The sequence below is a fragment of the Pristiophorus japonicus genome, chromosome 20, assembly GCF_044704955.1.
Source record: "Pristiophorus japonicus isolate sPriJap1 chromosome 20, sPriJap1.hap1, whole genome shotgun sequence".
NCBI lineage: Eukaryota > Metazoa > Chordata > Chondrichthyes > Pristiophoridae > Pristiophorus > Pristiophorus japonicus.
The window spans coordinates 67,408,499-67,436,180 of NC_091996.1; the positions used below are offsets into that span (position 1 = coordinate 67,408,499).

Here is a 27,682-nt window from a genome sequence, read left to right on the forward strand (position 1 = left end):
AACTGGGTTTGTGAGTTAAAAGAATAACTAAAATGTCTAATCTCACCAGAAAATGAATTTATTGCCACCAGCACGCTCATAAAAATCATGCGTGATGCCATGGCTCTGCTAAATCCAGCATCATTGCGCCTGTTTTACGCCTGTAAAAGGGACACAATAATGTTCAATTTATGCCCCATTGCCTCTTGGCTAAAGAGATGGGATCTCACATCTCGTCTGTTCTACTTATAAACAATGACCCTTGCAGAATATTACATGTATATTCAGGCACTGCAGATGGCAGGTCAATTGCAGTAATTTCTGAAAATGCGGCGATAAAGGCCTTGGTTGCCAGAATAGAAAGGGCTGTCTGTTCCATCTTCGACAGGCTAGGCAAGTATTTTACAAGCAACCATCTGACCGGGCATCAGTGATCTCATTAGTGCCATTATGTCTGTTTGCAGCAGTTTAATGACCATATAAGTGCCTGGTATGTATCACATGAAGGTTTATGCTGAAATAATGCTGCCATTTCTCAGGCTAGAAGCATACGCTTGCTGTTTTGCCAATCCATGCGGATACCTACACATGTAGCAGAAAGGAATGGGGGCACGACCTAATTTGTTGCAGTGCAAAAGATGGAGCCAGTAGCAGGGTCATCTTACTGCTTAGCTGCCATAAGAAGAAGTCCATTTCAGATCCAATAGCTCCTAGAGGAACCCGACAACCAGCCACCTCAGGTGCTTCTACCACTCAAGTGGCAACTGGAACTGCACTAAGAGTAAAGTTACGAATGCATGTGTCACATACTTCGTCAAAAGGAAACATGTTGGCAATACACACTAAATATATTCATATACTGGATGCAAATAAAATAAATGTGCACTCAAGCTGAGCGCACAGACATTGTTATTGGTAAGAGACTTTGATAAAGTGGTCAAGAGAAGATGTCGGCCAAATGTGGTGGTCAAAATAAGATATCCTGCATCAGACTGACCTGAATGTGTCTTGCAAATGTATTCTCTGAAAGCTGCTGCTTCTCCTCTGGATGGTCTCTCTTGGTGTGCAAAATCAAAGCACATGGTATTGGGGGTAATATATTGACGTGGATAGAGAACTGGTTGGCAGACAGGAAGCAGAGAGTCGGGATAAACAGGTCCTTTTCAGAATGGCAGGCAGTGACTAGTGAAGTGCCGCAGGGCTCAGTGCTGGGACCTCAGCTCTTTACAATATACATCAATGATTTGGATGAAGGAATTGAGTGTAATATCTCCAAGTTTTCAGATGACACTAAACTGGGTGATGGTGTGAGCTGTGAGGGGGACGCTAGGAGGCTGCAGGGTGACTTGGACAGGTTAGGTGAGTGGGCAAATGCATGGCAGATGCAGTATAATGTGGATAAATGTGAGGTTTGCAGTATAATGTGGATAAATGATAAATTTGGGGGCAAAAACGCGAAGACAGAATATTATCTGAATGGCGGCAGATTAGGAAAAGGGGAGGTGCAACGAGACCTGGGTGTCATGGTACACCAGTCATTGAAAGTTGGCATACAGGTACAGCAGTTGGTGAAGAAGGCAAATGGTATGTTGGCCTTCATAGCTAGGGGATTTGAGAATAGGAGCAGGAAGGTCTTACTGCAGTTGTTCAGGGCCTTGGTGAAGCCTCCCCTGGAATATTGTGTTCAGTTTTGGTCTCCTAATCTGAGGAAGGACGTTCTTGCTATTGAGGGAGTACTGCAAAGGTTCACCAGACTGATTCCTGGGATGGCAGGACTGACATATGAGGAGAGACTGGACCAATTGGGCCTTTATACATTGGAGTTTAGAAGGATGAGAGGGGATCTCATAGAAACATATGAGATTCTGACGGGACGGGACAGGTTAGATGCCGGTAGAATGTTCCCGATGTTGGGGAAGTCCAGAACCAGGGGACACAGTCTTAGGATAAGGGGTAGGCCATTTAGGACTGAGATGAGGAGAAACTTCTTCACTCAGAGAGTTGTTAACCTGTGGAATTCCCTGCCGCAGAGAGTTGTTGATGCCAGTTCATTGGATATATTCAAGAGGGAGTTAGATATGGCCCATATGGCTATGGGGATCAAGGGGTATGGAGAGAAAGCAGGAAAGGTGTACTGAGGGAATGATCAGCCATGATCTTATTGAATGGTGGTGCAGGCTTGAAGTGCCAAATGGCCTACTCCTGCACCTATTTTCTATGTTTCTATAATGAGGCATCTGTGTAACGCAAAGTTGTGCTGAATACACTGCACCATTATTTTCAAAATGCATTTAATAAGGTACCACACGGAGGTTATTACAGAAGATTAGGGCTCAAGGGATTGGGTGTATTATACTAGCATGGATTGAGGATTGGTTAACGGACAGAAAACAGAGAGTAGGAACAACAGGTCATTTTCAGGTTGGAGGCTTATGGTGGTTATTGTGTTCGTAACACAGATGAGACTGCACACAGGGAGGTTAAAGTAACAGTGACCTCAGTCTTTAATAAGACACTCCAGAGTGAGGAACAGGCCTTAGGGGCCGGCTTATATACAGTGCTCCCAAGGGATGATGGGATCCATTGGGACTTCAGGGGATGAGCTCCCTGGTGGCGGAACATGGGAGTGCATGCTTTACAGATACACAACATCACTCCGCCCCCGCCCAAAGTCAAAGTGAAAACTATTTATAAGGTGAGGCGTCGGGAGCCTTTCTTTCCCTGGTGGACTGCCTCGGTACAAATGTCTGTTCTGGTGTGTTGGCTGTGCCCTCGCTGGGCTGGCATGTTGTTGGCCCTGCAGGGCTGCTAGGTGAGCCTGGCCTTGCTGGGTTGTTGGGCGTGATGGGTTCGATTTCCTGGTCCGGCGTGGTATCGTTGATCCTTTGGGTGTGTGTTGTGGGCTCGAAAAAGGTGTTGTCTGCTGTGGGTTGTTCAGGGCAGTCTGTGAACCGCAGCCTCGTTTGGTCCAGGTGCTTTCTGCAAATTTGTCCATTGTCAAATTTGACTACAAACACCCTACTCCCTTCTTTAGCTATCACCGTGCCCCCAATCCACTTGGGACCATGTCCATAGTTTAGCACATACACAGGGTCATTCAGATAAATTTCCCATAACACAATGGCGCGACCATCGTTTACATTTTGTTGCTGCTGCCTGCTCTCTACCTGATCACGCTGGTTGGGGTGAACCAGCGAGAGTCTGGTTTTAAGTTTCATGAGTAGCTCAGCCGGGGGCACCCCTGTGAGCGAGAGGGGTCTCGTGCGGTAGCTGAGCATACTCGGGACAGGCGGATTTGGAGTGAGCCTTCTGTGACTCGTTTAAGGCTCTGTTTGATTGTTTGTACTGCCCGCTCTGCCTGCCCATTGGAGGCTGGTTTAAACGGGGCTGAGGTGACATGTTTGATCCCATTGTGGGTCATGAATTCTTTAAATTCGGCACTGGTGAAACATGGCCCGTTGTCACTGACCAGTATGTCAGGCAGGACGTGGGTGGCAAACATGGCCCTCAGGCTTTCAATGGTGGCGGTGGCAATGCTTCCCGACATTATTTCACATTCAATCCATTTTGAAAAAGCATCCACCACCACCAGGAACATTTTACCGAGAAACGGGCCCGTATAGTCGACATGGATCCTCGACCATGGTCTGGAGGGCCAGGACCACAAACTTAGTGGTGCCTCTCTGGTAGCACTACGCAGTTACCCTACAACAGGCAGTCTGCCTGAATGGACAGCTCGTCCTTTCGCCACTGGAACAGCTTGATTGGTTCTTGCATTTCAAGGGGGATGCTGGCCCAGCTCCTATGCAGTACACAATTTTTTACTAGGGACAGCACAGGATCTTGGCTCGTCCAAGTCCGAATCTGGCGGGCCGTGACAGGTGATTTATCATTTTCAAATGCTTCCATGACCATCAACAAGTCTGCGGGCTGCGCCACCATCAACAAGTTTGCAGTCTGCGCCATTTCCACCCCCGTGGTGGGCAATGGTAGCCGACTGAGAGCATCTGCACAGTTCTCGGTGCCTGGCCTGTGGCGGATGGTATAGTTATACGCTGATAGCGCGAGTGCCCACCTTTGTATGCGGGCTGAGGCATTAGTATTTATCCCCTTGTTTTCAGCGAACAGTGATGTGAGGGGCTTGTGATCGGTTTCCAGCTCAAATTTGAGGCCAAACAGGTACTGATGCATTTTCTTTACCCCGAACACACATGCTAATGCCTCTTTCTCAATCATGCTGTAGGCCCTCTCTGCCTTAGACAAGCTCCTGGAAGCATAGGCAACAGGTTGCAACTTCCCCACAACGTTAGCTTGTAATATGCACCCGATTCCGTACGACGATGTGTCACATGCTAGCACAAGTCTTTTACATGGGTTATACAATATAAGCAGCTTGTTGGAGCATAAAATGTTTCTGGCTTTCTCAAAAGCAATTACTTGTTTTTTTTCCCAATACCCAGTTCTCACCTTTGTGCAATAACACATGTAGGGGCTCTAAAAGGGTGCTTAACCCCAGTAGGAAGTTACCAAAATAGTTGAGGAGTCCCAGGAACGACCGCAGCTCCGTGACGTTCTGTGGCCTGGGCGGGTTCCTGATAGCCTCTGTCTTGGCGTCTGTGGGCAGAATGCCGTCCGCCGCGATCTTTCTCCCCAAAAACTCCACTTCTGTTGCCATGAAGACGCATTTCGACCTCTTCAGCTGCAGCCCTACTCGATCTAGTCACAGGAGGACCTCCTCCAGGTTTTGTAGGTGCTCGGTGGTGTCCTGACCCGTGACCAATATGTCGTCCTGAAAGACCACTGTGTGTGGTACCGACTTGAATAGGCTCTCCATGTTTCTCTGGAAGATCACTGCAGCCGACCGAATTTCAAACGGGCATCTGTTGTAGATGAACACTCCCTTGTGCGTGTTGATGCAGGTGAGGCCCTTCGAAGACTCCTCTAGCTCCTGCATCATGTAGGCCAAAGTCAGGTCGAGCTTGGTGAATGTCTTGCCTCCTGCCAGTGTCGCAAATAGGTCGTCTGCCTTAGATAACGGGTATTGGTCCTGTCGCGAGAAACGATTAATAGTTACTTTATAATCACCGCAAATCCTGACCGTGCCATCACTTTTGAGTACTGGAACAATTGGGCTGGCCCACTCGCTGAATTCCACTGGGGAGATAATGCCCTCGCGTTGCAGCCTGTCCAGCTCGATTTCCACTCTCTCCCTCATCATGTGAGGTACCCCTCGCGCCTTGTGGTGAATGGGTCATGCCTCTGGGACCAAGTGGCTCTGCACCTTCGCCCCGGAAAAGTTTCCAATGCCTGGCTCAAAAAGGAAAGGAAATTTGTTAACCTGGGTACATGAGGCCTCATCGACATGTGATAGCGCTCAGATGTCATCGCAGTTCCAGCGGATTTTGCCCAGCCAGCTCCTTCCAAGCACTGTGGGGCCATCGCCCGTGACAATCCAGAGTGGCAGTTCATGCACTGTGCCATCGTAGGTGACCTTGACCATGGCGCTGCCCAGGACAGTGATAAGCTCTTTGGTGTACGTTCTCAGTTTCGTGTGGATGGGGCACATGGCTGGTCTGAATGCCTTGTTGCACCACAGTCTCTAAAACATATTTTTACTCATGATGGATTGGCTAGCGCCAGTGTCCAGTTCCATGGCTAACAGGTAAGTCATTCAATTTTACGTTTAGCATTATAGATGGACATTTCGTCGAAAATGTGTGCACCCCATGTACTTCAGCATCTGCCTCCTCTCTCTGAGGCTTGAAATTGCTTTGATCCACCATGGACCGATCTTCCTCTGCCATGTGGTGGTTAGCAGGTTTTGCAGAGCTTGCAGCTCATTTGCAAGCTCGTTGGAGATGCCCCATTGTTCCACAGCTCATGCAAACATACCCTTTGAAGCGGCATGAATAGGCTGAATGGAAGCCTCCACAACGCATTCATCCTTTGTTGGGGACTCTGAGTCATCTGAATCACCTGAGGCCTGCTGGCAGTTGCAGACTCGTGGGTTCTGCCCTGTACATTTCTGCTCACAAACACAGTTTCAGTTAATTTATGAACATTGCTAGCACTTGTGTGCTGAGAGATTTGTTTGGTGTTATCACTGGTGGACATAAACGCCTGTGCTATCGCAATGGCCTTACTGAGGGTCGGTGTCTCTACCGTCAAAAGTTTTCGTAGAATGGTCTCGTGGCCAATGCCCAGTACAAAAAAGTCTCTGAGCATTTGCTCCCGGTAGCCATCAAACTCACATTGGCCTGCAAGTCGCCTTAGCTCGGTGATGTAGCTCGCCACTTCAGATCGCTGGCACGTGTTGAACCGATACCTCGCCATCAGCACGCTCTCCCTCGGGTTAAGATGCTCCCAAACCAGTGTACACAGCTCCTCATACGACTTATATGTGGGTTTCACTGGAGCTAGAAGATTCTTCATGAGGCTGTAGGTCGGTGCCCCGCAGATTGTGAGGAGGACCACTCTCCGTTTTGCAGCGCTTCCTTCTCCATCCAGCTCATTGGCTACAAAGTACTGGTCTAGCCGTTCGACATAGGCTTCCCAGTCCTCACCCTCCGAGAACTTCTCCAGGATGCCCACAGTTTGCTGCATCTTTGCGTTGGATTCGTATTCTCATCACCAGTTTATTGCTAACACAGGTGAGGCTGCACACAGGGAGGTTAAAGTAACAGTGACCTCAGTCTTTAATAAGACACTCCAGAGTGAGGAATAAGCCTTAGGGGCCGGCTTATATACAGTGCTCCCAAGGGATGCTGGGATCCCTTGGGACTTCAGGGGATGAGCGGAAAATGGGAGTGCATGCTTTACAAATACACAACAGTGGTGTGCCGCAAGGATCAGTGCTTGGGCTTCAGCTATTTACAATCTATATCAAGGACTTAGATGAGGGGACCAGGTTTGCTGACAATACAAAGCTAAGTGGGAAAGTATGTTGTCAGGAGGATGCAAAGAGTTTGCAAAGGAATATAGACAGGTTAAGTGAGTGGGAAAGAAGATGGCAGATGGAGTATAGTATGGGGAAATGTGAATTTATCCACTTTGGTAGGAGAATAGAAAAGCAGAATATGGTTAAAAAGGTGAATGACGAGTAAATATTGGTACTCAAAGGGATTTGAGTGTCCTTGTACACGAATCACAAAGTTAACATACAGGTACAGCAAGCAATTAGGAAAGCAAATGGTATATTAGCTTTTATTGCAAGAGAGTTGGAGTATAAGGGTAAGGAAGTCTTGCTGCAATTATATAGGGCTTTGGTGAGACCACAACTGCAGTACTTTTGGGTGTGGAATGGGATGAGAGGGTGGCCTATGAGGAGAAATGAGAGGGGATCTCATTGAAAAGTAGCAAAGTCTTAGCGGGCTCAACAGGGTAGACGCTGAGTGACTGTTTCCCCTAGCCTACTCTACTCAATCTCTCCTCAAAGGATGACCACCTCATCCCAGCAATCAATCTACTGAACCTTCATTGCACCCCCTCTAAGTATTCCAGGTGTCTAGAACTAGGGGTCATAGTCTCAGGATAAAGGGTCAGCCATTTAGGACTGAGATGAAGAGGAGTGTCTTCACTCAGAGGGTTGTGAAGCTTTGTAATTCTCTACTCCAGTAGAGAATTCCAAAGGGCTCTGGATGCTCAGTCATTGAGTATATTCAAGGGAATCAAGGGATATGGGCCTAGGGTGGAACAGTGGAGTGAAATTAAAGATCAGCCATGATCCTATTGAATAGCGGAGCAGGCTCGAGGGACCATATGGCCGACTGCTACTTCTAATTCTTATATTTATTATCCTTAAGACCAGTCCAAACACCTGAAGTGTGACTTCAAAATGTCAATCTGTTCTCTTGGTGACTCTGGTGGCAGAATTAGAGTGTTCATCCGGCGTCCTCGTTAGGTGTGTTGAGTTAACCTGTAGAGGGAGAACTCCCAGGATCCATCAAACCATTTGATTTTCTGAGTGAAGGAGTGCTGGCATGGTTGCCTACCTTAATATTAAGGAATCTGAGCAGATGCCAGGAAAGTGAGCATTTACTTGCATGATGTAGTTCTACTGGTCACAAAAAAAGCTAAATGTTAACAAAGTGAGGCAATGCTGCATTATGTCAAATTCTTCTTGGATATTGGCAATGAAGATGATTATGAACTTTGCTTTTACCCGTGCCAATACCTCAGGTCCTCCAAGATGGTCTATGGGATCTCCATTTGAGTGTGATGCTCAGCCACTATCCTTTTTAGAGCAGGTTCCAGACATCTGAGTTTGCAGGCTAGGAAGCAAAAGGTTGACTTCTATGGAACCTCGACTCCTCACTGTTGGATCCCATTTTTACCATAGACTCCTCTATAACCATGAGGGTAATGAATGATGGAAAGCCATCAATATAAATGGACCACAAGAAAATATCGGGTAAGCAAGTCACTTAGCTTGCATTGCAAAGGAATCCTGGGAATTAAGAAGATGGCACTTTCTGTATGTCTGTTACGATATGCAGGTCTAACCCTGTAAAGTTGGCTGCTTATTTCTTTGGTCTGGCTACCATCCTTGTCACTCATGTTGTTGTTTCCTCCAGTGCTGCCATTGTAGCTTTAAGAAGTAGAAGGTTTTATATTCCACTTCTGCACCAGATCTTTGCCTTTCCTCCAGATATGTTATGTCTCCTGCTCCTGCTGCACTTGGTGCTACCCATTTGATTACATGGGATTATATGACACAGAAATAGGCCATTTGGCCCAACCAGTCCATGCCGGCATTTATACTCCACTTGAGCCTCCTCCTGTCTTTCCTCATCTAACTCTATCAGCATAACCCTCTATTCCCTTCTCCCTCATATGCTTGTGTAGCCTCCCCTTAAATGCATCGATACCATTGTATATGCATGCCTGTTTACTGTGTGATGTTTGTAACACTGTTATGCAACACTGAATGTACCCTTGCACTGTACATACCTTACCTGTACACCAGAGGGTGCTGCTGTTGGAGACCTAAGGGTTACCTGCACACTGCAAATAAAGGACTACAGGTCTACACAGTTTAAGTATCATACCCTGCCTCAGGGAGTCATTACTAAAGGTGCCTACATACACTACAACTGGCGATGAGAAATGAGAATACGAGGTCACGAACCACACGCTCAGCATTTCGAATCTCAGCATCTTTCAGCAATTTACCGATGGGAAAGATTGGGATGCTTTTGTAGAAAGATTGGAACACTTAAGGAGACTGGCTGCATAGTGCGACTTTGACGACCACCTAAATGAAGCACCCAGGGACTCGAAACTGACGAGAGCAGTGCAACGCATGGATACTTCTAAGGGCAGAAACGCTGCCTCGAGTCCCGCAATCCTGAGTCCGCCTCATGGGGCAAACCGGATGGCCCCATGCTGGCGCTGTGGAGGAAACCACCAGTGCCGCTACAAAGACTATGCATGTAAAAAGAAAGGGCACCTTCAAAGAATGTGCAGAAAAAGCTCTACTCTCCGCGTCTCTGATGAGATGGCTGATCACTGGGGCTCCGACACAGATGAAGGTGAAGTTGCTCAACCCCTGGAAGAAGAGCATGGAACTCATACCTGCTCCACCGAAAGTTCTCCGTGGGCGATGAAAGTAGATGTCGATAGGACCCCAGTTTCTATGGAGAGTGACACGGGCGAGCCAGTCTGCAATGAGCCAAGCGATCTTTGAAGAACTTTGGATGAATCCCGGCAATCGACCACAATGGCATCCTGCCCAAGCGAAGCTGCTCGCAGGCCTCCGGGCACCGGCAATCGACCTCGAACATGGGTCCATTGCTGCATCTGGAGGTTCCACTGTCCAGCTCGACGGCGCAGTGACGACGCCACAGCACCCCGGCGAAATCTCCAGGACCGAGAATCAAAACTCCATTTTCCGGGCCGAGGCAGCACTTGAAAAGAAGAACATCGATGAAAGAAGTGGATTCCCGACGTCCAGGAGAAGAAAAGAGCACAACAATCTACCTGAGGGAGAGCCAGAAGATGGCTGCCGCACCACGAGGAGCAGAACCTAAAATCAAAATGGCCGCGGCCATACCACGGGGGGCAGCGTTGGAGGAGCGACATGTGGCACCGAGCGGCCAATCGGATGGGAAGGCTCCATTAAAGGAGACCGGTAACCAAAGAAATTTAAAGGAACAGTTTCAACTATTTGAATACAAGGACTTTAAAGCTAAAGATGCAATTAAAGGGTGCAAGTATGAAAATGTATGCAATGTAACCATGAATTGTGATGCTGGTTTAACTAATGTGAGTAATAAGATGAATGCAGATGTCAGTAGGTTAAGAACAAATTTGTTATGCTTAACAATAATGATAGAGAATGTGAAATGCCTAATGTAACCATGTCTGTTGAAACCAGGACACCTAAAAGTGTGCAAATGCTAGAATGTACAATGCAGGCTCGACTATGTGTGATCAGAGCCAAGGTGTCATGTATACTGTAAGACACTGCCAAAGGACATTGGGTCCGACAGGGACCATGCTGATACCAATGGAATCCCCCTGTGGGAGACCCCCAGGTCCAGCAGGGTACTCGACCATGTAGCCTGTCCCTTTGGAACGAATGTGATGCCCCTTGCAGGACACACAAACACCCAGTGGGAGCAGACCCACTACAGGGACAGTGGTCAATGGGCAGCACAGCCACCACTAATGGCAACCTGCATCAGACCAGCCCTACAACCCCTGGCCACCAGGGCCAACATCAGGAGCGTGAGGCCAATACCTTCCAGCTTCCCTGGCAAACCCTGGGATGACCTGACCCTAATCCCAGTCGGTGGACAAGGAGCCCACCCAGTCCTGTGGTCCTGCCCACCACCACACAACTATCCACATCACAGTATCTGCACCCGACCGACTGCTGCTGTGGCTACCCCGCTGAGGGATCCCACAACAGTGACACCCACATGGTCTGTGTGTGAGGGAAGGGAAACGTATGAGGCCAGCCTCAAACACATGCTTGAGGCTGGCCTCATACGTTTCCCTTCCCTCACACACTTGGCAACCACACAACCCTCATCACAACCTCTCATAGTACACCACTGATCACCTCCCCAGGTCATGACAATAAGGATACAAAAAATGCTTAGGGGGGAGTGTTGTTGTTTCAGCATGCCTGCTTACTGTGTGATGTTTGTAACACTGTTATGCAAAATTGAATGTACCCTTACAATGTACACACCTTACCTGTGCATCAGAGGTTGCTGCTGTTGGAGATATAGTAACATAGAAAATAGGTGCAGGAGTAGGCCATTCGGCCCTTCGAGCCTGCACCACCATTCAATAAGATCATGGCTGATCATTCACCTCAGTACCACTTTCCTGCTTTCTCTCCATACCCCTTCATCCCTTTAGCCGTAAGGGCCATATCTAACTACCTCTTGAATATCTCGAACGAACTTGGCATCAACAATTCTCTGCGGTAGAGAATTCCACAGGTTAACAACTCTCTGAGTGAAGAAGTTTCTCCTCATCTCGGTCCTAAATGGCTTACCTCTTATCCTTAGACTTTGACCTCTGGTTCTGGACTTCCCCAACATCGGGAACATTCTTCCTGCATCTTAACTTGTCCAGTCCCATCAGAATGTTATATGTTTCTATGAGATTCCCTCTCATCCTTCTAAATTCCAGTGAATACAGGCCCAGTCGGCCCAGTCGATCCAGTCTCTCCTCATATGTCAGTCCTGCCATCCCAGGAACCAATCTGGTGAACCTTCGCTGCACTCCCTCAATAGCAAGAACGTCCTTCCTCAGATTAGGAGACCAAAACTGAACACAATATTCCAGGTGAGTCCTCACCAAGGCCCTGTACAACTGCAGTAAGACCTCCCTGCTCCTATACTCAAATCCCCTAGCTATGAAGGCCAACATACCATTTGCCTTCTTTACCGACTGCTGTACCTGCATGCCAACTTTCAATGACTGATGTACCATGGCACCCAGGTCTTGTTGCACCTCCTCTTTTCCGAATCTGGCGCCATTCAGATAATATTCTGCCTTCATGTTTTTGCCACCAAAGTGGATAATCTCACATTTATCCACATTGTACTGCATCTGCCATGTATTTGCCCATTTGCCTAACCTGTCCAAGTGCCCCTGCAGCCTCCTAACCTCCTCCTTGCAGCTCGCACTGCCACCCAGCTTAGTGTCATCTGCACACTTGGAGATATTACACTCAATTCCTTCATCTAAATCATTGATGTATATTGTAAATAGCTGGGGTCGCAGCACTGAGCCCTGCGGCACTCCACTTGTCACTGCCTGCCATTCTGAAAAGGACCCGTTTATCCCGACTCTCTGCTTCCTGTCTGCCAACCAGTTCTCTATCCATGTCAATACATTACCCCCATTACCATGTGCTTTAATTTTGCACACCAATCTCTTGTGTGGGACCTTGTCAAAAGTCTTTGAAAGTCCAAATACACCATATCCACTGGTTCTCCCTTGTCCACTCTACCAGTTACATCCTCAAAAAATTCTAGAAGATTCTTCAAGCATGATTTCCCTTTCATAAATCCATGCTGACTTGGACTGATCCTGCCACTGCTTTCCAAATGCACTGCTATTTCATCTTTAATAATTGATTCCAACATTTTCCCCACTACCGATGTCAGGCTTAACCGGTCTATAATTCCCTGTTTTCTCTCTCCCTCCCTTTTTAAAAAGTAGTGTTACATTAGCTACCCTCCAGTCCATAGGAACTGATCCGGAGTCGATAGACTGTTGGAAAATGATCACCAATGCATCCACTATTTCTCGGGCCACTTCCTTTAGTACTCTGGGATGCAGACTATCAGGCCCTGGGGATTTATCGGCTTTCAATACCATTAATCTCCCTTACACAATTTCCTGACTAATAAGGATTTCCTTCAGTTCCTCCTTCTCGCTAGACCCTCCATTCCCGAGTATTTCCAGAAGGTTATTTGTGTCTTCCTTCGTGAAGACAGAACCAAAGTATTTGTTCAATTGTTCTGCCATTTCTTTGTTCCCCATTATAAATTCACCTGATTCTGACTGCAAGGGACCTACGTTTGTCTTCACATATCTATAGAAGCTTTTGCAGTTAGTTTTTATGTTCCCAGCAAGCTTCCTGTCATACTCTATTTTCCCCCTCCTAATTAAACCCTTTGTCCTCCTCTGCTGAATTCTGAATGTCTCCCAGTTCTCAGATTTGCTGCTTTTTCTGGCCAATTTATATGCCACTTCCTTGGATTTAACACTTTCCCTAATTTCTCTTGTTAGCCACGGTTGAGTCACCTTCCCTCTTTTATTCTTACGCCACACAGGGATGTACAATTGTTATAGTTCATCCATGTGGTATTTAAATGTCTGCCATTGCCTCTGCACCGTCAACCCTTTAAGTATCATTCTCCAGTCTATCCTAGCCAATTCACGTCTCATACCATCGAAGTTATCTTTCCTTAAGTTCAGGACCCTCGTCTCTACATTAACTGTGTCACTCTCCATCTTAATAAAGAATTCTATCTTATTATGGTCACTCTTCCCCGAAGGACCTCGCACAACAAGATTGCTAATTAGGCCTTTCTCATTACACATCACTCAGTCTAGGATGGCCAGCCCTCTAGTTGGTTCCTCGACATACTGGTCGAGAAAACCATCCCTTATACACTTCAGGAAATCCTCCTCCACCGTATTGCTACCAGTTTGGTTAGCCCAATCTGTATGTAGATTAAAGTCGCCCATGATAACTTCTGTACCTTTATTGCACACATCCCTAATTTCTTGTTTGATGCTGTCCCCAACCTCACTACTACTGTTTGGTGGTCTGTACACAACTCCCACTAGCATTTTCTGCCCTTTGCTATTCCGCGGCTCTACCCATAGCGATTCAATATCATCCAAGGTAGTGTCCTTCCTTACTATTGCGTTAATTACCTCTTTAACCAGCAACGCTATCCCACCTCCTTTTCTTTTCGGTCTATCCTTCCTGAATGTTGAATACCCCTGGATGTTGAGTTCCCAGCCTTGGTCACGCTGGAGCCATTTCTCCGTAATCCCAATTATGTCATATTCGTTAATAGCTGCCTGTGCAGTTAATTCGTCCATCTTATTACGAATACTCCTCGCATTGAGGCACAGAGCTTTAAGGCTTGTCTTTTTAACACACTTTGCTCCTTTAGAATTTTGCTGTAATGTGGCTCTTTTTGGTTTTTTGCCTTGGATTTCTCTGCCCTCCACTTTTACTTTTCTTCTTTCTATCTTTTGCTTGTGCCCCCATTTTACTTCCCTCTCTCTCCCTGCATAGGTTCCCATCCCCCTGCCATATTAGTTTAACCCCTCTCCAACAGCACTAGCAAACACTCCCTCTAGGACATTGGTTCTGGTCCTGCCCAAGTGCAGACCGTCCAGTTTGCCCTGGTCCCACCTCCCCCAGAACCAGTTCCAATGTCCCAACAATTTGAATCCCTCCTTCTTGCACCACTCTTCAAGCCATGTATTCATCTTAACTATCCTGCTATTTCTACTCTGACGAGCACGTGGCAGTGGTAGCAATCCTGAGATTACTATCTTTTGATGTCCTGCTTTTTAATTTAACTCCTAGCTCCCTAAATTCAGCTTGTAGGACCTCATCCCATTTTTTTTACCTATATCGTTGGTACCACGACACCTGGCTGTTCACCCTCCCCCTCCAAAATGTCCTGCAGCCATTCCGAGACATCTTTGACCCTTGCACCAGGGAGGCAACATATCTATCAAGGGAAATCAGGGATAGTATTAAAGCCAAGGAAGTGGCATACAAATTGGCCAGAAATAGCAGCGAACCCGGGGACTGGGAGAAATTTAGAACTCAGCAGAGGAGGACAAAGGGTTTGATTAGAGCAGGGAAAATAGAGTACGAGAGGAAGCTTGCAGGGAACATTAAGGCAGATTGCAAAAGTTTCTATAGATATGTAAAAAGAGAAAGGTTAGTAAAGACAAATGTAGGTCCCCTGCAGTCAGAATCAGGGGAAGTCATAACGGGGAACAAAGAAATGGCAGACCAATTGAACAAGTACTTTGGTTCGGTATTCACTAAGGAGGACACAAACAACCTTACGGATATAAAGGGGGTCGGAGGGTCTAGTAAGGAGGAGGAACTGAGGGAAATCTTTATTAGTCAGGAAATTGTGTTGGGGAAATTGATGGGATTGAAGGCCGATAAATCCCCAGGGCCTGATGGACTGCATCCCAGAGTACTTAAGGAGGTGGCCTTGGAAATAGCGGATGCATTGACAGTCATTTTCCAACATTCCATTGACGCTGGATCAGTTCCTATCGAGTGGAGGGGAGCCAATGTAACCCCACTTTTTAAAAAAGGAGGGAGAGAGAAAACAGGGAATTATAGACCGGTCAGCCTGACCTCAGTAGTGGGTAAAATGATGGAATCAATTATTAAGGATGTCATAGCAGCGCATTTGGAAAAAGGTGACATGATAGGTCCAAGTCAGCATGGATTTGTGAAAGGGAAATCCTGCTTGACAAATCTTCTGGAATTTTTTGAGGATGTTTCCAGTAAAGTGGACAAGGGAGAACCAGTTGATGTGGTATATTTGGACTTTCAGAAGGCTTTCGCCAAGGTCCCACACAAGACATTAATGTGCAAAGTTAAAGCACATGGGATTGGGGGTAGCGTGCTGACGTGGATTGAGAACTGGTTGTCAGACAGGAAGCAAAGAGTAGGAGTAAATGGGTACTTTTCAGAATGGCAGGCAGTGACTAGTGGGGTACCGCAAGGTTCTGTGCTGGGGCCCCAGCTGTTTACATTGTACATTAATGATTTGGACGAGGGGATTAAATGTAGTATCTCCAAATTTGCGGATGACACTAAGTTGGGTGGCAGTGTGAGCTGCGAGGAGGATGCTATGAGGCTGCAGAGTGACTTGGATAGGTTAGGTGAGTGGGCAAATGTATGGCAGATGAAGTATAATGTGGATAAATGTGAGGTTATCCACTTTGGTGGTAAAAACAGAGAGACAGACTATTATCTGAATGGTGACAGATTAGGAAAAGGGGAGGTGCAAAGAGACCTGGGTGTCATGGTACATCAGTCATTGAAGGTTGGCATGCAGGTACAGCAGGCGGTTAAGAAAGCAAATGGCATGTTGGCCTTCATAGCGAGGGGATTTGAGTACAGGGGCAGGGAGGTGTTGCTACAGTTGTACAGGGCATTGGTGAGGCCACACCTGGAGTATTGTATACAGTTTTGGTCTCCTAACTTGAGGAAAGACATTCTTGCTATTGAGGGAGTGCAGCGAAAATTCACCAGACTGATTCCCGGGATGGTGGGACTGACCTATCAAGAAAGACTGGATCAACTGGGCTTGTATTCACTGGAGTTCAGAAGAATGAGAGGGGACCTCATAGAAACGTTTAAAATTCTGACGGGGTTAGACAGGTTAGATGCAGGAAGAATGTTCCCAATGTTGGGGAAGTCCAGAACCAGGGGTCACAGTCTAAGGATAAGGGGTAAGACATTTAGGACCGAGATGAGGAGAAACTTCTTCACCCAGAGAGTGGTGAACCTGTGGAATTCTCTACCACAGAAAGTAGTTGAGGCCAATTCACTAAATATATTCAAAAGGGAGTTAGATGAAGTCCTTACTACTAGGGGGATCAAGGGATATGGCGAGAAAGCAGGAATGGGGTACTGAAGTTGCATGTTCAGCCATGAACTCATTGAATGGCGGTGCAGGCTAGAAGGGCTGAATGGCCTACTCCTGCATCTATTTTCTATGTTTCTATGTCTCGATTGTGGCTGCAGAAACATCTATCTATTCTCCTTACAATAGAATCCCCTACCACTATAGCTCTCCCAGTCTTTTTCCTGCCCTCCTGTGCAGCAGAGCCACCCATGATGCCATGAACTTGGCTGCTGCTGCCCTCTCCTGATGAGTCATCCCCCCCCCGCAACAGCACCCAGTATATAAAGGAGCTCACAGCTTGGTGTCCTCACTCGAGGAGCTGCATATAAAGGTCTACAGGTCTACACAGTTTAAGTATCATACCTGCCTCGTGGAGTCATTACTGAACATGCCTACATACACTACAGATACTATTCGCTTCAACCACTCCCTGTGGTAGCAAGTTCCACATTCTCGCCATTCTTTGGGTAAAGAATTTTCTTCTGAATTCCCTATTGGATTTCTTGGTAACTATCTTGTATTGGTGGCCTCTAGTTATGCTCTTCCCCACAAGTGAAAATCTGTATCCACTTGATCAAAACCTTATATCATTTTAAAGACCTCTATTAGGTCACCCCTCAGCCTTTTTTCAAGCGAAAGGAGACTCAACCTGTTCATCCTTTCCTGATAGGTATACCCTCGCATTTCTGGTATCATCCTTGTAAATCTTCTCTGCACCCTCTCCAGTGCCTTGGTATCCTTTTTATAATATGATGACCAGAACTTTATGCAGTACTCTTAAGTGTGGTCTAACCAAGGTTTGATACAGGTTCAGCAAAACTTCCCTATTTTTCAATTCTATACTTCTAGAAACAAAGCCTACTGCTTGGTTTGCTTATTTTATGGTCTTCCTAACCTGTGTCGCAACTTTTAGTGTTTTGTGTATTTGTACTTCGAGATCCCTTTGTTCCTCTACCCCACCTAGACTTGCACCCTCCAAGTAATAAATGACCTACCTATTCTTCCTACCAAAATATAATACCTCACATTTATGTTGAACTTCATTTGCCAATTATATACCCATTCTGCAAGTTTATTAATTTCCTCCTGTAATTTATTGCAGTCCTCCTCAGTATTGACTATCGTCCCCAATTTGGTGTCATCTGCAAATTTAGAAATTGTGTTTTTGATTCATAAGTCTAAATCATTAATATAAACTGTGAACAACAGTGGTCTTTTGGTGGTGGTAAGGGCCGGTCCAACATGATGGCAAAGTTATGGACCATGCAGCAGACCACCAGAAATCTGGGTCCTTGCTCAGAGTTGTATTGAAAAGCTCCTGAATGGTCCAGGCAGTGGGCGCGTTGCTTGAGCATGCCAACTGTTTGCTCAGTGATGTTTCAGGCTCTCGTGGGCCAGCTCTGCAGCTGTTCTCAGGTTCCTGACAGGAGTCGTGAGCTAAGTTTGAAGGGGATATCCCTTATCATCCAGTAGCCAGCATGTAATCTGATGACCTGGTTGGAACAAAGGTGGCACAGAGGACTGACGCAGAATAAATGAATCAGGATTGCTGCCAGGAAACTGGGTACAGACCTACATGATATGCTGCCTGTGGTTGTAAACAAGCTGGATGTTGAGAGAGTGGAATCTCTTTCTATTCAGAAAAATACTGGTGATGGGGCACAAGCCAGGCATTGTGAGTGCAATCTATGGCACCTTGCACCTTGGGGAAGTCTGCAATATGGGCAAAGCTTAGTGCCATGAGTTGTTGGGCGCAATTATCATACGATGAGCCAGACACTGGGGCAGCCCAATATCGCAAAGGATCCTATAAAAAGTGTAGGACCCTAATTGAATTGCTTAAAATAATTCTGCCATGTGCCCTGTATGCCTATGGAGCAGCCTGATCCAATATAACAGGCGGCGCACTTCTAGCATAGCTCGATTGAATTTCTAGACTTTTGAGTGTTGATGAAAAAGTTATGTAGATACTATGGGCTGGATTTTCAGTTGGAGGCTTCTTAGGGCAGTAATGGTGGCGGGTCGGTAAATTTTGCGGCGGGAAATGGTTTGCGATGGCAACCAACAAATTCGGTTGCTGCGCCCTGATAGTGGAGTGGAGAGTTCTACACATTTCTTAGGGCACTAAGCCGGGTAAGCAACTGAAACTCCGTTGCTAAAGAGCCGGCTTCGGAAACCCTAAGAGAGGCCTCCCTGGGAAAAAAAATCAGTACAAGAAACATTCCCAATATATTGCTCACCCCAAATAAGGATAAATCGCAAAAATAAAACAAAACCAAAAAAATCATACTTACTTCCTGCAGTCATTCCTCTCCGCCGCCGGTACAGCTCTGACCGCCAGCTTTCTCTGGCGGGTTGGCTACAGGGTGCTGTAGGGTCAGCACGAAACAGGTTTTGAGATTGGGACGATACCGGGAGGGGGCATTGCACCCTGACGCGACACTCCCAGGCGGTACTACTCAGCGCCACCACAAAACCGGCACCAAATTTCCCGGAAGGGTGCTGGAAACTGGCCGCCCGGGCAGTAACCATTTACAGACCTATTACCACCCTTCTGGGGCGCCAGCAGAGGCGCAATCCAAGCGAAAATCCAGCTCATTACCCTGTTGTAAATATATCTTCATGATTTATATATGATACGCACCTAAATCAGACTATATGCTTGTAATAGACAAAACGGAAAATTATTGTTTTCCTGGCCTGTTTTGTTCTATATTGTTTTTGTCTTTTAGGTCTTTCAGTCCTGGATATTTTGACGAAAGGATGTATGATGGGAATGATAATTTAATTAGCTGCATGCAAACCTATAGGTTAGTGCCCTACTGCTGGTATACTTTCAGACCAATCTAGGCACCTGAAGTGTGCTTTCAAAATTCCACTAGTTTGCTCTATGGTGCCTTGTTATAGCAGTGTGCAGAAGGTATCCTGGGAAGGTGCTGAGGTGTCAAGGTTACCTTGGAGAGGGTAGCCTTGATCTCTCAGGATTCATCCAGACAGCTGAGTGAAGGAGTGCGACTTAAAATCAGTGTATTGTGGCAGTTCCCAGGAAAGTGAGCATTTATTTGCAAGATGCAGGCTTGCTGGTCACAGCTAAGCAAAAAGTTGAGAATGTGGAATATTTTCCAATTGGTGTAAATCATGTGATTGATGAAAGGAGGACACATGGGCACCGTGTATGGCTCCCTGGGCATTGGGGAATCATGCTGCTCTGTACTGAGTAGTCATGCTGTTGTGGCTTGTGTGGAATCTGATGAATTGGATGGTGAGCAAACAATCTATCTGTAATTTTCCATTTGCATCTGCACATCTGATGGGTGAATCTTCCTAATATTCACGATGGTAGCCTGGAATGACCCATGTAAGAACAGTGGGATCGATACCCTGACAAGAATATTTATCAAGGGCAGGACAAATCCTTAGCAACCTCACCTTAACTCCTCATCAAGGAACAGCCTGGATTTTACTGCCCAGTGTATTCCTAGAAGTAAATGATGCCTTAATTTGGTTTCAAAATTGTCTTAAATCAATAAGTTCAGATTAATTTAACACTTATACTACCAACCTCCCATTAGGATATGCACAAGCTACTGAGTGAACTCTTTTTTTGCCATATCATCAAAGAAGAAGCCAGACCATCAAGTTATGAACTGACATTTCTTTATGAACCTCAGAATCATATTCAGCAGCATTTCCATTTAGACTTTGGGGACAGCTTTTAACTCCAGCGGAGGTGGGAAACTGGTGGTATTGGATTGGCCTGCCATTATACAAGATGATAGAAAGGAATTTTGGATGGGTGTGTAATGGGTTGGTCAATCCGATACAACCAGTTTCTTGCCCCAGCCAAAGTTGAAATCTACCCCCATTAAGTCTGCAAATTATTTAGTAGAAAGGGTTAAACGAATAGAATGAATAACGGTAGTTACAACGGTAGTTCAATTATGTCATGGTAATTCAGTGTTAACTGGTTCACTGGTTATAAATTTACAGGTATCAATGTGTGAGATTATAAATTGGTGAGATTAATTTATGATTAGACTCCTTATATAGCATTAGATAACCAGTGTATTAAATAGATTAAAGTCTATAGGGGGGATTTTAATTGAGGTGCAAGGGAATCATCCAAGATCTGGAAGTGATGTAGAGAGCAGTCACAAGGCTGATCTCTTTTGTCAGAGACTGAGTTCTTAGGAAAGATTAGAAAATCTCATATTCTTCAGCCTTGAAAGGAGATAAATGAAAGGTGACCTTATAAAGGTATAGGATACAAAGTGGAATAGAGAAGGTTAATCAGTCACACTACTTCAAATTAATCCATGATTGTAGAACAAGAGCACATATTATCAAAAAGGCAAGTGAAGAACTGATGAGAGAAAGACTACTTAGAAGCTTCTTTCATATTATTTTTCAATTGCTCCTGCATACTGACAATTAAGAAGACACATTTTTCACTGGGTCTTCCTAGCTTGCATCAGACTTACTGTGGTTAGTAAATATGCTGCTGTAGTGGCAACATTGCATTTTGGTGATGTGATATAGACACGCACAAGCATCTCCATTATCTCTCTTCTGCCAACATGACAGCACTACTCCATGTGTTTGCCAAAATCTCATAACCAACCTATGTATGCGCTGAACATTGCAGCCCCCCCCCCCATCCCCTGACAATGCAGCCAATTTACAGGTAGACATGTTGCACATTACAGAACTAAATAAGGGAAAATGGCTCAGGTAGCCAGCTCTCTGGAACCTCCAATTGCGGTATAAAAACAGCTAGAAAGGTCTTCTCATACAAAGAGTGGTTAATACCTGAAATGGTCTTGTGGGAAGGATAGTGGAGGCAAGAAATGTGGAATCGTTCAAGAGGCAGTTGGATGCTGGAGTGGGGTGGGTGGGGGGTGTAAGTTTCTTTGGAAGGAGGAGCCAGAATTACCACTTCTATATTTATCTTAGCTCTTTGTGGTTCCTCAATAGGATGTGAATAATCTATAGAAGGCAGATTGTTGATAATATTTTCTTTGTTTTACCAGGCGTGTTCAGTCTCCGTTGCCGTAAGTACAGCACTCTGCCTCTTACCTGTTGCAGCAATAATTCTCTCAGGAATGCTCTTGCTGAGAAAGAGTAAATCACTGAGAAAGAAAGAACTTACCTTTATATAGTTTTAGCACATCCTCAGAACATCTCACCGTGCTTAACATTCATTGAATTACTTTTTGAAGTATTGTCACTGTTGTTAGGTAGGCAAGTGCAGGAGTCAATTTGCATACATTATGTTCTTGCATGCAGCAAATGAGATAAATGAAGTTAATCTGATTTTTGGTGGTGTTGGTTGAGGGAGGAATGTTGGCCAGGACACCAGGAGAATTTCCTGATTTTCAAATAGTGACATGTAATCTTTAGCATTAAAGTGAATAGGCATATGGGACCTTAATTTAACATCTCAATCAAAAGACAACAATGAAGCCCTTCCTCAATATTTCACTAGCATGTTAGCCTAGATTAAGTGCTCAAGTCTTGGGGCTTGAAACCTTGACTTTTCAACTCAGAGCTGAGTTCTATTAACTGAGTCAAATTAGTATTGTATGTTAATGGTGAGGGGACTGGGTGTTCAATGGGTTGGAACATTGTGCATTAACTGAATTCACCAATCTCCAACTGTTGCTGAGCTCCAATATACCACATGGATCCTTAATAGAAACATAGAAAATAGGTGCAGGAGTAGGCCATTCGGCCCTTCAAGCCTGCACCACTATTCAATAAAATCATGGCTGATCATTCCCTCAGTACCCCTTTCCTGCTTTCTCTCCATACTCCTTGATCCCCTGAGCCGTAAGGGGTATATTTAACTCCCTCTTGAATATATCCAATGAACTGGCATCAACAACTCTCTGCAGCAGGGAATTCCACAGGTTAACAACTCTCTTTGACTGAAGAAGTTTCTCCTCATCTCAGTCCTAAATGGCCTACCCCTTATCCTAAGACTGTGTCCCCTGGTTCTGGACTTCCCCAACATCGGGAACATTCTATCCGCATCTAACCTAAGTTGGGTGGCAGTGTGAGCTGCGAGGAGGATGCTATGAGGCTGCAGAGCGACTTGGATAAGTTAGGTGAGTGGAAAAATACATGGCAGATGAAGTATAATGTGGATAAATGTGAGGTTATCCACTTTGGTGGTAAAAACAGTGAGACTATTATCTGAATAGTGACAGATTAGGAAAAGGGGAGGTGCAATGAGACCTGGGTGTCATGGTACATCAGTCATTGAAGGTTGGCATGCAGGTACAGCAGGCAGTTAAGAAAGCAAATGGCATGTTGTCAAGGAAGGCTTGGTGAATTGCTGCAGTGCATCTTGTAGATAGTATATGCTGCAGCCATGGTGGGCTGGGGTGGATGGGCTGCCGATTAAGCTTACTGCTTTGTCTTGGATGGTATTGAGCTTCTTCAGTGTTGTAGTTGCACCCATCCAAACTAGTGGAGAGCATTCCATCAAACATGACTTGTGCCTTGTAGGCAGTGGAAAGACTTTACGGCAAAATATCCAGCCTCTGACCTGCTCTAGTAGCCATGAAATTTACATGGCTGGTCCAGTTGATCCAAAATAATTCATTTAATCCTATTTTCTGGTTTGGCTATCCCTCTTTCAATGCAGCTACTTTATACAAAATGTTTGCAACTATTGTCCTTTTAGGCCTTTATCAAATGCTTTATGAATGTCCATGTATAATACACCCATCACATTCCCTTCATCTACACACTCAATAAATTATTTGAAGAAGTCGTTTAACTTAGTCGCCCATTACAAGTTCATGTTAACTGTCCCTATTTAGGCCATACATTCTAGGGGGTCGAAATTTGTTTTTAACGATACCGATTACCACCGGAGAGGGGCGGCTAAGTCTTTAACATCAGTGGCGACCGGGTTCCTGGGCTGTCTGGAAATTTAGTTGGGCGGCGGCAAGACATACCGCTGCACACTCGGCCGCCACCCACATGGTGACATTATCGAGTGTGCAATGTCCCCTAGCTGCCGTGGCTTCGAAATTAGGTGAGTATGGTGGTTTTACCGGCAGGTGTTCATACAGTTTGGGAAAGGTGGTGGGGCATCGGGGATCCCGGGGCGGTAGCGTCCAGGGATCAAGGTAAGTGTTTTATGTTTTTTTTTGCATTTAGGTATTAATCGGATCAGTGGGGAAGTGTGGGTGTGTGTGAACGAAAGTGTCGGCAACTTTTTTTTTCATTTTTTAAACTCTCATGCTGGCAGCCTACTGTTGGGAAATTCAGTAGGCCTCCTGAGATGCCGCTCCATTGGCACTCGAGGATGAGTGCGCAATGTCACTTTTAGCGCGGCTTTCTCATCTTGAGGTGGCAAAACTGAATTTTGCAATTGGAGGCAGCACCTAACGCCTGCCGTTAAAATCAGCATTCAGCCAGTGACACCGCCTCAATTTTGACCCTTAAGTGTTTGAAACAAAATGCACCACGGTAGATTTTACAAATTCATACTCCCAGAGTGGGGGCACATATTGGGAATTTGGGCATGGTGCTCATCGCACCCCATACAATCTTCTGCCAATAAATTTTAATGGATGGAAATTATGTGGGCAGACTAATCTCTTGCTCAAATTCCCAATATGAACTCCCATTGTGTGAAGCACTGCCCTACAGGTACTAATAGTAAAATTTACCTCAACAGTTTAAAACAGCTTGGGGAACTATTGAGGTTTACTTTCTTTGGAAGAATAAAACTCATCATATATTACTTCAAAAGGACTGCTCACTTTTCATTTAATTACACCCTCTGAAAGATGACTAATCAGTGGAGTATGAATGTGTAAATAGATTGGGGCCGAAATTCAGCTCCCCAAAAAGGCCACTTAATGCCAGAAAGCGGCGGCAGCGTCGAGCGCCCGCCGACTTCCGGTCTATTGGCCGCCGCCAGCTAAATTCACCTCGGGGATTTTTCTGGTGGTCTCCATTTCCGTCCCGCCAAAAATCTATAATCCGCCGCGCGGTGCTCCCGACAGCTTTTTCTGTAAGTGAACCTTGCTTTCACTCTGTGAGCCACGGCAGCACGGCGGCCCTTCAAGGGAAGGGCGCACTGCCGTGGCCAGCATGTTTTTTTCTTGTCGGCCGACTGCCAGGTCGGGCCGACAATTCTGCCCCTGGGTTCGGCCAGACCGTCAACAGGCAGCCTAGCACCCCCCTCTTGGGTGCCAGGACACTGGCTCAGCCGAAACCCTCCCTGGTGGCCCAGTGGACCAAAGTTTCTAAATGCCAAAGGCTCTCCCCTTTAAATGAAGGGGAGAGCGTGGTGACGCACACGCGACGTGATGTTACCGCTGCTCCGCTGCCAACTGACAGCGGTGGAGACTCTGTCCCGCCGCTCTACAGTACTTACCACCCCACATCCGCTCCCATTATGACCGACTTCCGGTCCACCGAGAAAAAAACGACAAAGAGCTGAATTTAACGAAAGAGTCGACCTCATCCCACGTGGCGGAAAAAATATTTCTGGAGCGGAAGATCCGACCCGTTTTGGGCGAAGGTAATTTTCGGCCCCATTGTATTTCACTACTTTGAAACTGGCCTGTGATTGACATTTGTTCATATAAACCAATCATGAAGTTAGGTACATTTAGTTAACTTGTAATCTGGAAAATGCAAAATTATCCTCTCTTTCTTTTTACTCCATCCTACTTTGCAATGTAGGTTTTGCAATCAAATGTGGCCAGATCAAAAGAACTACAGACAGAGATATGTAATTGACACGTGCATGCGGGATGATAGACTAATGTAAGTGGTAACGACATAACGATTAATCTGTCTGATTCTCTTATGGAGAAATTATCTTTAGTGCACAGAGAATGAATTTGATGGGAGTTTTGTTTCTTTTTTTATTGCATTCTCATTTATTTATAATATCAAACTTTCAGTGAAATTAGATGCAATACACTCAACTGAAGACCTAATCAGAATGTACATGTAATATTGTTGCTGAGGCATTCTATCACTAGCTGAACAATGACTTAACTAGGATATATATGCACAGTAGGTCAATCCAACTATGAATTGAATTATTTTGTGTGATAATGAAGGGCTTGATAGAAAAAGCCATACAACTTATAGATTATGATATGATGCCTGAAAAAGTGTTATTTTGGGGGACTGAGGATACAGTATCTGTGGAGTGCAATTGCATGGACAGTTTCATCCATCTCTCACACTTAGAAGGATATTCAGAAGAAAGTGGCAGACCTGACGAAAAGTGCAAAGGTGAGCAATTAAAGATAAATGTGAATTGCCAAAGGATGCTAAAAATGAGTATCTAAGTGCAAAGCAGATATCAGGCTTCTTTGTTTAAATGTTTTCAAGGAAGAGAATGAACCTAAATTGATTCAGTAACTTTTTGGAATAGCAAAGGGGCTAATCAAAATTGTTTGCAAATATTTGAACTGGCCAAAAAAAGGAGACATAGAAAGACTGCAGATAAAAAAATCTATGACTGCCCATCATTATGCAAGTAGAAACCTTTCAATGTCAAATTATGCAGTCAGTTATTACAACTATAGCTTCCAAGATACTTTGTATTCCGTGCAACGATGCATAAGGCCATAGACAAAGTGCTGCAGTCAAAAAAATTCTCTACATGATAACCATTTATGCAATGCATATACTCTTCTTACTGAGTACAATCTTCAACAAGACTCGAGGCGCATGACTGTTAGTGTGGGCCTGGCTGCAGGCTGCTCCACCTCTGCAGCTGTTGAGGCAGCCTAGCCCTGTACCCAGTTTTGCATATATGCAGACATTACTTATGGGGTGGGGGGTTGCGTATGGTGGCTGGCTGCAGGGCCTTGTTTGCGTAGTGGAATCTCCTGGCTTGCCTTGCTTCCTCTGTTCGTGCATAAACTCATATTGACTGTGCATTTGGATTGACCCACTCTGCTTTATCACTGGCCCTATTTAAGTCGTTAATATTTTACTTTCATCTATTGTGTTTAGGCTGAGCTGGATGGAATACTCATTGCCATGTTTCACATTTATTTTCATGAAACTAGAATACAGTAAAGCAATCTTTACCATCTCAGGTTTTGAGCCCTTCGAATGGAATGGGGAATCCAAGGGGGAGAAATTGGCCTGGTTTGTGCCTCCCATTAGTGACTGGAGGGCGGTAACAGGGCTCTAAGCGGCGAGATCACCGATGCCCACGAACTCCCTTGGCGGTTTTGCTCTGGCGCTAATACTTACCGCCTCGCTCTCTTGCGCTCCAGTGATCGTGATGTCATCTTGTGCGCAGCGCCCCATTATAGAAACATAGAAAATAGGTGCAGGAGTAGGCCATTTGGCCCTTCGAGCCTGCACCGCCATTCAACAAGATCATGGCTGATCACCCACCCCAGCACCTCCCCCCCACGCCCCCTCCACGCCTCCCCCCCGACCCCCCCAGCCGCAAGGACCACATCCAACTCCCTTCCGAACACATCCAATGAACTGGCATCAACAACTCTCCGCGGCAGGGAACCCCACAGGCCAACAACTCCCCGAGTGAAGAAGTCTCTCCCAATCCCAACCCCAAACAGCCCACACCCCCTCCCAAGAGCGTGCCACCCCCCGGCTCCGAACTCACCCAACACCGGGAACACTCCCCCCGCACCCAACCCGCCTCGTCCCGTCAGAATCCTTCCCAAATGACGAACACCCCCGGATGTCGAGCCCCCAGCCCCTGCCACCCCGGAGCCACGCTCCCGCGATGCCAACCACACCACATCCACCAACTGCCATCTGCGCAGTCAACCCGTCCAACCCACTCAGAACACTCCCCGCACCAAGGCACAGAGCCCCCAGACCCATCCCTCCAACACACTTCTCCCCCCCAGACCTCCGCTGCAATATGGCCCCTCCTGTCCCCCGCCCTGGGTTTCTCCGGCCACCCCACCTCCACCACTCTCCCCTCCATCCCCCGCCCCTGTCTCCCCTCATCTTCCCTCTGCCTCCCCGCACAGGCTCCCATCTTGGGGGCGGTAACCTTCTGGGGCAGGGAATTT

At 46.1% G+C, this 27,682-nt stretch overlaps 1 protein-coding gene across 50 annotated transcripts in view; it reads left to right on the forward strand.

The window, feature by feature from the left end:
• LOC139232545 (heat shock protein DDB_G0288861-like) overlaps nt 1–27,682 on the forward strand; it is a 990,854-nt gene that overhangs the window by 214,148 nt on the left and 749,024 nt on the right. For 45 of the 50 annotated variants that reach the window (XM_070862910.1, XM_070862948.1, XM_070862943.1 and 42 more), the window contains 3 exons: nt 19,370–19,447; nt 21,668–21,688; nt 25,347–25,430. In XM_070862910.1, coding sequence (XP_070719011.1) covers nt 19,370–19,447; nt 21,668–21,688; nt 25,347–25,430 — 183 coding nt within the window. The remainder of the gene's footprint in view (nt 1–19,369; nt 19,448–21,667; nt 21,689–25,346; nt 25,431–27,682) is intronic. The other 5 variants (XM_070862950.1, XM_070862960.1, XM_070862962.1 and 2 more) reach the window with 3 other exon arrangements.